Source organism: Platalea leucorodia (genome assembly GCF_965183815.1).
Source record: "Platalea leucorodia genome assembly, chromosome: 17".
Lineage (NCBI taxonomy): Eukaryota > Metazoa > Chordata > Aves > Pelecaniformes > Threskiornithidae > Platalea > Platalea leucorodia.
In genome coordinates, this window is record NC_138839.1 from 5,639,988 (window position 1) to 5,652,401 (window position 12,414).

The 12,414-nt window shown below is 56.6% G+C and overlaps 1 protein-coding gene across 1 annotated transcript in view; it reads right to left on the minus strand.

Annotated features, from left to right (window-relative positions):
- CASZ1 (castor zinc finger 1) overlaps window positions 1-4,050 on the minus strand; it is a gene marked incomplete at its 5' end in the record, with an annotated part of 92,730 nt that extends 88,680 nt beyond the window's left edge. The window contains one exon of the mRNA XM_082329162.1: window positions 4,002-4,050. Coding sequence (XP_082185288.1) covers window positions 4,002-4,050 — 49 coding nt within the window. The remainder of the gene's footprint in view (window positions 1-4,001) is intronic.
- Between the last annotated feature and the right edge of the window lie 8,364 nt (window positions 4,051-12,414).

The following is a 12,414-nucleotide window of genomic DNA, read 5'->3' on the forward strand; positions in this document are numbered from 1 at the left end:
CCAGCCAAGCCTCCTCTGCCCCCTCTTCGCTTTGCAAAGTGCAGCTGAGGACGAGGACATTGGTTCTCCCAAACTCCAGCTGGATCGGCCAGCGTGGCCTCTGCGATGTCAGCACTTCTGGGAGCTGAGCCCTGGGTGGCACCTGAGCTCTCCAAACCCTGGGAACGGACGCATCTTCAAACCCTGGGAGGGAGGGAAGGAGCCCAGGTGGAGGTGGGAGATGCAGCACAGGCAATGGTTGTCTTCACCTCCCACAGGACTTTTCATTACTTTCCAGATACTTTCAACCAACTTTTCAGAGGGAAACCTAAATTGTAGGCTACACGGCAGCCCAGGGGTATGATTTGATGTTAGAGGGAGAGTCAAAGTAGCCACAAAGGCTCTCGCTGTGAGGACAACCGAGCGCTCTGGCAGCATGGGAAGTGGGACAGACAAGGCTGCACAGGCAAAAGCCCTGAAATAAATTCCTAGCTCAGATAGTCCTTTTCAGTAACGGCAAGGAAGACTCAGAGTGGAACCATAAATAGTCCAGGAAAACAGAAAGAGAAACTGATGATATGGAAGCTAGGTATTAAACCTTTGATCCCTTCCAGCCGAAGTATCTGTATCATTCACAGCCAGTTTTAGTACACGTTGCCTCTCCCCCTCTCGGTCACTGTGTTTCACAGTAGAAGGATGCAGTACCTGCACACGTTAGCAGACCCCACTCTGTCAGTAGCAGACCTGGTTTAGAAGGAATAGGACCCAGCAGACAGGGTGCAGGTGGGGAAACAGGAGTTTATTATCTCAGGGATCAATTTCCTGGTCTCTCTGTGAGTTATCGCTCTATAGCGCCAAACCAGTAGAAACACTCCTACGGACTTCAACCGGCTTTGAAGCACGCTCTTCAAGTAATAGCTGGGCCCTGCATAACGCCATGATGAGAAGGTTAATCCCCACCTGGGTAAATCCTTCTCCCAAGGAAGAGTCTTCACTAGGTAGGCTCAAGCACTTGAATGCTTTCCACCCAACAAGCACCTCATAGGACGACTAGAAAGTGACCCGAACACCCCGACAAACTGCCAGTGAACCTTCTGCAGACCATGAGCTCAGCACAGGAACGATACCAACCTTGACCGAACCAACGTCTCTCCAAAAATCTGTACCGTCAAAAAAAAAAAAAAAAAAAAAAGTTGGCACCGGCCCAGAGGTGTTCCTATCCACTGGGTGTTTCAAACAACAACAGTGATTTGACAAAACAAAGTCACAAAACGACCCTTTGAGTGGAAAATTAGGTGTTTCTCCACCCGTATGCCATAGGTTCCTTGGTCCCCATTCTGAGATCAGTTCCTGTAATCTCATACCAAGGATAATTAGGCTGTGGAACAGTTTCCCAAAGGAAGTGACAGGTGCCCAGTCACTCAAGATATTTACAACCAGACTTGCAGAAAGTCACGTGGAGGGAACATCTTGCCACGATCCTGGGCGGATGGACTCAGTCCATGAACTCTTTCCAGCCCTTAACCACTATGAATCCTTCTAGCCCTAGAAGGTCCATGCAAGGATCGACTGAGCTGAGAAAGCCCTCGGCAAGAGCAGACTGTCCGACCCCACATACTGAGTCCCTCTGGGAAAGAAACCCCTCCAGACTTTCCTCTGCCAGCTGGCAACTCGTGTGAGCAGCCCTCGGGCACTGCCTCTGGGGAGCCACAGCCAGAGGGCTTGGAGACAATTCAAGAGGCAGCGACTGAGGGAGATAAGCTGGCCCAAGTAGATAAGGGTTAGAGGTGGTGATTATGGGGCAGGTCTCTGCCCCGAGATCATGACAAGACGGGTTCACCCACACACAGACCGTAATGCTGACTTAAACAGATCTCCCAGATCCTCATTTCCATGGCTTACTGCGTCCCCGGGTTCCCACACCGGAGCACCGAAACCCACGTGTTACCTGGGCACAGCGGCAGGAAGGCCGAGCGCCCACGCCACTGCCGAGAAGGAGGAGGGTCCCTTTTTTGGGGTGGGGGGAAGGTGCTGGGTTCGCGGTCCCTTTTTGGGGGGGCGGGGCGGGGCGGGCAGGGGCGGGGGCCGGGCGCGGGGGCCCATTGGCCAGCGGGCAGGGCTCCAGCCGGCAGGGGGCGCTGCCTCCCCGGCAGGGGCACGGCCCTGCCCGCCCGGGGGCCAAACCCGGCCAGGAACACCCGGGCAGCTGCCTGCAGATCCCATCGCTGCGCCGCCACAGCTCCTGGAGATGGAGATCAGGGGTAAATCACTGTTTATTACTCTTTAAAGCATTTGCCCTCCTGCAGTTTCACCACATCCTTAACTCCTGGGCTGCCCACGCAGCCTCCCAGCTCCTTGATCTAGAAGGGAGGCAGCCACACGCCCACGGCTGGACCCAACCAGAGCCGGCGCGTCGCGCTCGCGGGTGGAAGCAGTTCCTGAGCCGCTCGGTTCCTGATATCAATGATAGAAATAAATAAATAAATGAAATAAATGACGACAAAATTATCCTCTCGATCAAAATATCAGAGTACATAGTTCAGGCCCAGTCAATCATCAACCAGTTTATTACCACCTTACTCCTTATTAAAAAAAACAACACACACACACATATGCTCCGGCAGTAATTACCTGGACCATGGCAGATCGCCAGCACAGGCCTGTTTGGCCCATTGCTGCCATTTAGTTTTTAAACAGAAGAGAATGGTTTACACCATTTTGGAGGAGCAGGTATGGTTGTGTTAGCAGGTACGTGGCCAAAGTGGTGGGACCAAGTCCCAAAGAGGGACGTAGCATGGCCCAAGGGATTCCTACCAAACTCTGAATTTGCCCACTTTGTAAAATCTAAGCGAGACCCTGCCCCAGACTGGCCAGGGGCTGGAAACCCACCAGCACGCTGAGCCCCTGAGACCCCGGCTGCAGTCACGCCCCAGCCTGATGGAGCCCTGTCCACCACCACACCCAGCTGAGCCCACGCACCAGCCCAGCCCACCACCAGGCCAGACCCTGCTCCCTGTCTTGATACCTGATCAAAAACCAGTGGACGCGCCACAAAAAGCTATAACCAAAACCACACCCAGCCCCAGCACTGGGGCCTGCAATCTAAAACCAAAACATTGCCCCAGTCTGGCCACCGTTCCTCCTCCCCGCGAGATGTGAAGGGGTGGGGGAGGTCTCATATACCTCACATGGAAGGACAAAAACAAACCCATCCCAGATATGCCCAGGTTGGGGAAAAAAAAAAAAAAATTACTCATTAAATGTAATAAGCAGCCTCTTCATCTGACACTGCCTTGTCCCAAATAAATTAAATTCCTTTTCATTTAGACAGCACAGGAACCTGACAAGCAACCTTTACCATCGAGACGCCAGAGCTCAGAAGGGGAAAGAAATGAAAGAGAAAACAACCCACACAACTTACAACAAATATAAACGCAGAATCATTTCAAAACCCCCATAAACTTCCCCTCCGCATCCTCTCCCGGCCAGCCCGCGCCTCGCCCCGCCGCCCGCCCGCCCGCCGCCCCGGCCCGGCCCGCGGGGGCCGCCGCGCTGCCGGGAAGGACCCGGCGGAGCGGAGCCCCCGGCTCACCTCGCCGCCCGCCTCCGCGGGGCCGGGGAGAGCGGGGCCGGAGCGGCGGCAGGAGAGGAAGCCAACTTCCGTAAAACAAGTGAAAGAAAAGTGAAAGAGGCTGCGAGCCCCCGGCAGCACCTGGTGCCGCCCCCGCGCCCCGCTCGGCCCGGCCCGGGAGCCCCTTGCGCCGCCCCGCACCCGCGCACCCGCCTCGGCGCCGGGGAAAAGTTTCGCCGCGGCGGCGGCGGCCCCGGGCACCGGAGAAACTGCCCGCAGCGCCCGGCCCCGCGGCGGCGGCGGGGACGGGGACGAGCGGCGCGGCGGCCGGGGCAGGGAGCGCGGAGCTCCGCGCCGCACCGGGGGCACCGGTAGCCGCACCGACCGGGGGCTCCGCCGCGCGGCGGGCGGGGGGCCGGGGGCAGGAAAAGGACAATTGTGCTCTACTTACCATAGTCGGAGAGACGAAAGCCGAATTCACTTAAATAATCAACTTTCATAATACTTAATTAATACCTAATTGCAGCTGATTGCTCCCGAATAACAAGTTGTTTAAAGCACTGATGTCATTGCCGTGCCGGTCCTCCCCGAGTCACTTTGGCAGCGGGGCCGGGGGCGGGCGCCGGCCGCCGCGGGGGGCGGTGACTGGCAGCCGGCGGACACGCCTCCGCGCCGGGCCGCCGCCGGGGGCAGGTGCGGGGCCGGGCCGGGCCGGGCCGCGGCGGCGGCGGGGTCACCTCGGGCGGAGCCGGCGCCCGGCCCCGCAGCGCGGCCCCGGCCCGGCCGGGAGGGAGCGCGGGGAAGCCCCGCACCCGGGGCGCGCTGGCGGGCAGGGCCGCGGGCTGCCCGCCGGCACCGGCCCGACCGAGGCGGCCGCGGTGCCCCGCTCCCATCGCCGCCGGCTGCCGCCGCCACCCGGCTCCGCCGGCGGGGAGCGCGGGACCCACGCGTGGCCGCGGGAGCCCCGGAGCCGGCGGGGCAGGAGCCGCCGGCGCGGGGCAAACGGCGGGGGAGCGGCGGGGGGCGGGCGAGCCGCGCCGGGGCCCCGGGGCCAGGGCCCGGCGGGACCCGCAGCCCGCGGGCAGCGCCGGGGATGCTGCCCCGGGCACAGCCGTCCCACGCGTGTCCGGGCTCGGCCGTGCGGGGCGGGGCACGGCACCGAGGAGGGCTGGAGCCCGCGGGGCAGCCGTCGCCGGCGGCGGCCGGGCAGCGCTGGGTGCCGGGCCCGGCGTGGCCGGTGTCACAACCCTGGACGTTGAAGCCTCTTGCCCAATGCCCCGCAGGAAGCCAGCGCTGCTCCGCCGCGGGAGCGCTTGGCCCGCAGGAGGGGTGGGTTTTCTTTTGCAGCGAATTTCCTCATTTTTTGTTGCTTTATTTTTCTAAGTAGCAAAGAATGCGAGGGAGGTTCTAAGAGGCGTGTTGGGTAAACACAGATATAAGCCTCTTTCTTTAAAACAAACGAGCAGATTATTTACCTGATTAAATAGGTATTTTGAGCAGGTTGTAGGCTGTTTTTGTGAACACACCATGTTTGGCTCCGTAGATTTTGGCAGAGCAGGGCTCCTCAGCAGGGCTGGGGAGCAGTCCATGAACTCACCAGCCCTTAAATCCTTTTTATAAGCAGAACTTAATGTACTTTTCAAAGGAGGCCAGCATCATTACCCCACTACACGGATGGGGAAACTGAGGCTCTAGCGAGGGAAATGACTCGCTAAAAGTGGCCGGACAGGTTAGTCACAGGGCTGGAAGGTTCCGCACACCAGGACACGCTGCAGCCAGAGAGTGTCCTAAGCCCAGAGACCCAACACCGCAACTGCAGCTCATCACCTAACCAAGCTCTCAGCAAGCGCTGCATTTGCATGCGTAAAAATGTACGGGCAGCGCACCGGGCCAGAGGGCAGGGAGAAGGAAGAGGAGAGGGGGAGTCATTTGTGAAAACCACAAGTATTCTGGTTTCTCCCGGAAAAAAATCTAACCAAAGTCCAGTGAAACGGAGCCACCCGGGGACCCTCCGGGCCAGGAAGCAGGGTGGGGACAGCAGTGCCAGGCAGGAGGCAAGCGCGCCCTGCCCAGGGTGCTGCCCAGCCAGCAGGCACGGGAGCCCAGCCAAGCAGCGCTCAACTGAGCCCTTGCACGGGGCTCCCCTTCCCACCTGGGGCAGGCAAGCTACTGCTTTAAATGAGACAGGTAAAACATTATCAGCATCGCCCCGACTTCCCCTGCTGGTTTCCAACCATGCCATCGGCTCTGACCAGTACTGTCCCCCAGTGCTGCCTTTAAAATCCTGCCTGGCTGCATTTCACTCGGCCCCAGCACGGACACCAGCCCAGCCAACATCACCCACAAGCCTCATCAGAGCCTGCCCTGGTCCTTACGCCCGAGTCAGACGCTGCAGCACCTGCCGGGGAATATCCTACCCCGGGAAGCGATGGACAGCGCCAGAAACCTTTGTGCTGGTTCATCTCTGGCTTTGTAATAGCTCAGTTTGGACCCAACACTTTCTTTCAGGTGTGAGATTGCTGATGGGTCCCCTAAGTTCACTGCACCTCGCATCACCCAGATTTCTCCATTTTCACTTCTCCTATGAACTTAATATTTAAGCAGTGGGAGTTCTGCTCACCACCGCTGTTCCCTAAGAGAGCAGCCCCAGCTGTCTCTCAGACTCCTTACGAGGGGGAACACGCACTATAACACAGATGTGTCACTGCACATACGCAGCCACACAGGCCCTCTAAACATACCTGTTCTTCTACATGCACCGAGCCGAGTGCGTTCACACATCAGTATACAAATGTTCCCCACCCCTCCCATCCCAGCACGCACACGCAACATACATATGCACTCCGACAAAGAAAATGATACTCTGCTCACTCACATTCAAATACACACATATCCATACACCATGACACACATGAACCCACACACACAACCTAAACACACCCGGAGGATCCCCTCCGCAGACTTCCCACTGTCCCTCCCACTCCTCCTTGCAGGAACAACTCGCCAGGGTGTTTTTTCAGGTGAAGTCCACGCCCTGCAGCTGACGCAACGGCAAGGCCCGATTTCCTATCTCAGCGATCTCCAGTCACAGGATCAGGTTTTATTTCCCCATCCTCCCTCCTTTGCCTCTTACCCAAGAAAAGTTTGTTCTTTCCCCTCTCAGAGGCTGCGGAGCTTTCTGCTCCTTTGGGGACCCTTGTGCCTGCCGTAAGGGCAGCATCTCCCCTTCTTTCCCCATCCCTCCAGGGCATGGATCCTCTCCAAGCAAAAGCTGCCTCCGACCATGCCCTGGCACGAAGCGGCTCCTGGACCCCCCAGTCCCCAGGAGCACTCGAGGGAAGGCGGCACCCCTCGGCCTGCTCTGAACTGCGCCGCCGTGCCACGGCGAGAGCCGCCCCGTCCGCTCCAGCCACGGCTGCCCTTTCGCGGCAGGTGAAGAGATCTCTCCTTGTCCCTTCCCACCCTCCCAGGGGCGTCGGGAGCTTTCAGTAATTAATGTTTGCCAGGTGCTCAGAGATCCTCAGATGAAAAGTGCAATGGGAGGGGGAAGGATGATTAATTTATTATTATTATTACAGTTTAATGCTTTCCCCGCAGACAGTGTGCCAGGGCTGAGCAGGGAGTGAGTCACGCTGATATGTGGGACATCCCCCTTTGTGTGTCTCTTCTACCTTTGTTTTTTATGCTTAGCCCATTTTCTTGGCAGTTTCTCCCTCCTTAGCTGGAGCTGACCCCGAGGCCTGGGGCCGTGCTCTGGATTCATGTGGGCTCAGGGCGCTGGCTCTCAGATTGCAGGTTGGAGATCTGGCAGCGCTGTGCTCCTCCTCCTGCTCCTGCTTGGGGAGTCTATTAGGCAAATGCTCTTGCCCTATTTCTGTAATTTTGTTTGATTTCTGTTTCGTCAAGGGAGGCGCCCGGAGGCCTCGGGGCCTGGGCGGCAGGAGCAGACAATCCGTGCTTTCTTTCCCTTTCCTTCTCTTTCACTCCTTCCTTCTCCATTCAGTTTCAATAACATTATTGGCACATGGCGCCCAGAAAGCATTGCCAAAGTGGCTGTGCCGAGTCTCAGTCTGCCGGGTGGGGCTCTGCTGGGATCGCTTCTGCCATTTAATATTCCCTGATGTTACTCTAACAGTTTGACACCAGCTCCCCACCATGTGGCTGCTGCTCTCCCAGACACTCCACAGCTTCCAGCATCTGCTGGAAGCCACATGCTGCTCATCTTGACCACTGCCCAGAGGGGATGACTGTACCAGGAGCAGGCCGTACGGCAGTGAACGTACGCTGCACGTCCTCGTGCTCTGCAGGGGCCCACAAGACTTAGGGGGAAGGAGTGGCAGGGGTTTGAATGCACTAACAATTAGTTACAATTTACTACAGCGATTAAAAGTGCAGCCTGGGGATTTCAGGGCGAGGAGGCAAGGGGATAGTCCTACCCAGGCATCGCATCCAACAGGGAAGGTACCTGGCACTGAAGAGCAGGCGCTCCGCCTGCAGAACCAGCAAATGCCACCCTGAGCCAGCCCAGAGCTGCCCCCACGAAGCCCCCGAGCCCCAGCTCGGCACGCCAGGCACTGGGATGGCCTCCGGAGGCACCAGGAAACCACTGCCCAAGGGCAGGTCCCAGGCTGGGCAAGACCCATTCCTGCAGAGCACAGGCCAAACACAAACAAAAAGGTGATTTCTGTCTAGAGGAGCTGCAAGCCAGCTTGTGTTCCTGCACACACATGCTTGGATGCAAACAAAAACACGAGGTACATGTCATGTGTACACACGCATGTTCACACGTAAGTGTACAAACACGGGAGGTCCTGTGTACGGCTGCTGCAGCACACCGGTGTGATGCCTGCCTGGGCAGGGCTGGATTGTCATGGATGTTTTAGCAGAGACTGTCCTGCTCTGGACATATGTGGAAGGCCTGATGCCATGGAGATGGCAAGGGGTTCTGGGCAGAGAGGAGCTGCTACCCTACTTACTCGCCAGGGTGATGACTCGCTCCCCCAGCAACTGTGCCCTGAAATGGGCTGGCTCACACCAGCAGACGGGGAAAGGCTTTCAACATGGAGCCCAGCAAGCAACAGAGACGGGACAGGCAGAGAAACAGGCTGGATTTTACAGGACTCTGACGCTGGGGAGTAGAGATGGTCTCCATAAGTTCACTCTGGATTTGACCTGGCTTGGGCAGGTGCAAGAGGCAGAAAGGAGGGAAGGCAGAGGGAGCCTGGCACGTTATCTGCTCTGCTCTACCTGCCCCATCACAGGCAGAGGCCGTGTCAGCCCTGCTTCCATGCGGGGCACCGAGGCAGGTAAGACGGACGTTGGGGATTGTCCCCGATGGAGCAGGCGGGACAGCCACTCATTCGTTAGAAGTGACAGCAGGGAAGTGAGGGGAGATGTTGGAGGAGGTAAGAAATGAGCAGCAAGAGCAGAGAAAGGAGACCCTGGACTGCATACAGTGGGGACAGACTGTGACCCCTCCTCAGGGATGTGACAGCAGCATCCCCACCACAGCAACAGGGAGGGAAAGCAAAGCGTCCCTTCGTGCGCGAGACGCAGTGACGAGTGCACGCAGAGAGATGCCCATGATGCAGCACGCGTGCATCCGCGTGGGCTGGCCCTGCTTGTGCAATGAGGCTGCCTGAGCATCGCCGGTGCTGACACAGGGGATATACGAGCACGCACGCAAGTAACTCTGAGCAAGCCCAGGTACGTGCCAATGCCGCGCGTGCACACGGGGCAGCACTGCACTGGCAGGGACATGTGTGCTGTGCACGAGGACACGTGTGCAGTGAAGTGGCACACGGACACCGCCGTGAAGAGGCAGCAAAGACCCCGGAGAAAGCGTGGCTGCAGCCCCTTGGGAGCCCTGGCAGTGGGCCGGAGGGGGTGCGGGGAGCAGCGGCGGGCGGTAAGTGTGAGGCAGACGCAGCGATTGCATTACTGAAGGAGCCCGGGCTGGCAGTGCCGAGCTATCGTCCCTGTAATCCTGTTAGCCAGCAATCTCCATTCCGAAAGAGCTTCATTTCTTTGTGAATATTTGTAAACTAGATATCTAATGGAAAATTATAGGAAAATTATAGTGAAATTCATGACGAAGAAATCCGATTAGCCCTAATTCAATTATGCCATCTTAGCCCACACAGCACATTTCCCATTTTTTTCCCATAAATACCAATGCCAGGGGTCCGGGTAATCAAATAAAATTGAAAATCATCTTCCCATTAAATTCAATTAGCTGCAATTTCTAAAGCCTATCAGAGATTTTAATTACTAAATTATAAAATTCTCCAATGCTAAATTGAAACTAAAAAAATTGCACATCCTTGTATTTCAGAAGAAAAAAACCTAGCAGAAACCTTGAAAAATACCCTTCTCCTCCCATCAGCACCCACGTGAGCATGGGTCTGGGCAGGCTTCACCAGAGAAATGATTGTGGAGGGACATGAACCAGGCCTAGGGAAGAAGGTGGCTGCCTCTGAGGGAAAGAGCTCGGACATCAGCCGAGATTAAAACCTAAAATCTAGCCCTAATTGCAACTCAGTTGGGTTGAACGAGGAAAGGGGAGAGGCTAGCGATCTCAGCAGCATCTTTGCTCCCTTTTCCCAGACGAGCTCCTCAGTTCTAGCTGGTTCTCTGCACCTCCGCGCTGCTCTGCCAGCGCCCAGTGCAAGCCACCGCGCTCCTCTAGCCAGTGCAACAGCCGAGACTCTCGAGGAGTTGAAACGAGTTTTGCCTGCAAATGGGCTCCGTGAGGCAGTCCCTCGAGTCTCTGTGTGCCAAACCCAGGGCAGGAGAGCTGGTGATGCCCAGAGGGAAGCAGGAGGGCAGATGCTAGCTTTGTGCTTCTGATAAAGCTTCTTGAATAATAGCCATGCAAGCCCGGTCCTGACACTGAATTAAGGGAAGCTGGAGCCCTCAGCAAACTGATTTAGCTTGAAGCACTACTTCAGTGAACACGTGGGATGTTCCAGAGGAGGGGGACGTGATCACCCTTCCCTGATAGCACAGGGAACTCTCCGAGTTCACAGAGGCACGAGGCAGGCAAGCCCATCCCGAAACTGTTCTTTATTCAACAACCAAACCAAGCAGGCAAATGGGGAACCAACAAAGCCTCTGCCTACAGATGCTCTCTTCCAGCCCTGCTTCTCCGGGGACCAACATGGCACAGCAACGTGTCGAGGGGCAATTAACTGTGTGAACAAGCAGTGGGAGAAGCTCAGCTCAGCTCTCCAGTTACAATACCTGACCCTCCGCAAGGCAGCGAGTGAGGATTTTCCGACACCGCTTTTATGCCGGAGAGCACTTTTGCGTGGTACCCTAAAGGGTTTACTCATGCACTAACATAAACGAAGCCAGTTTCTAACGCATTTCATAGGTTTAACTAGGTGCTCACGCTGCCCCGAACCAGGCCGATACTTGGTTTAATTTACTGGGCGCCCGAAAGTTGCCAGCAGGGAGTTGCCCGCAAACAGAACAACAACAAAAAAGTTAATGATCTGGGCTTTTTCTTTAATAAATAGGCAAACTGGCTGAGCCGGATTGTTGGCTGGGATTCGTCTCCCCTTTATCACCCTGGAGCTTCTGTGACACATTCTCCAAATCATCAGCATTTTGCAATTTGAGGTCGTTACCAAATACTATTTTTTTGCCAAGGAAGGGAGAAAAATAAATTAATAATTAAGAAGCCCAAGCAGGGAGAGGCTGCGGGTTGGATGGCGCTGCCACCTCCGCGGGGATTGCTCAGGCACCTGGCAGCCCGCCCAGCGCGCACCTCGGTCGCCGGCTCACCGTGGAATGTGGTGCTGGCACCCAAGTGCTACTTGATTTTACTACGAATTAACTAAAGTCTCTTCTGCAAACGTCTAACACTAAATCACCACTGGCTGAGCTTCAAATGCAATTCCCCTGTTCCAGGGATTCGGCACAAGGAGATTACCAGCTCCAGGTGAAAAGCTGAAGGGGGTTTCCTCTCTGCACATCTCCTGGTACTCCAAGGCATCAGCCTTTCCCAGCTGGAAGGAGAATAGATTTCCTGCAACTCTTCTCCCGCTCACAGCAGGTAACTGCACAGACGTTCAAGATATGCTGGGATAAATCTGTCTGTGCTGCCTGACTAGAGTGTGCTTACACCAGAGAGGAACTCGACTTGACTGTGAGCTGATGCAGACGGCAGAGGACTGTATTTGTAGCGTGTGTGTGCCTGTGCCCCTATGATCGCATAGCTGTGGATGCATCTGCACACACGAGGACGCGCAAAGATGCGAACCTGCGAGATCCTGCGTGGGTACGGCTGTCTGCATGTTTGTGCACATGTATGTGCACAGCCTCATGGCACCGTGTGGGCATGCAGCCACCCATGCGTACAGGGCTGTGCAGTCAGACGTTGCGTGGCTGTCCACAGCCAGAGGTACACAGACTTTCTCTGCAGGCGTTCTTGCCACGTCAATGTCTGCATGCCTCATTTGTCTCCGAACTTGCAGTACCAAGCACCCTCCTCGTCCCGGCCAGCCCCCCAGAAGGCGGTGTGCTGTGGCTGACGCTCAGGATGGCAACAGCACACGTCCCCGTGCCGCTCTAGAGACACAGCACTGCCCTGAGCCACGGGCGAGTTGTATTCCCCTCTCCACACTTTGCCTGTCTCAGAGCCCTCTCGTATTTTCAGTGCTCACTAGACCGTGAATTCACCTTCATACCAGTTACAGGGTTATTTAGCTTCTCCTGACGCCAATAACCACCAAAATTTCACTGGCAGCTCAGCTTTCTCCCGGGAGACATGAAGCGCTCCTCTCTCACCTGCCCACAGTGCCCCCGCCCACGCACACCCACCAGGAGCACGGGGGACCGGTCCCCAAGCAGGACACAGT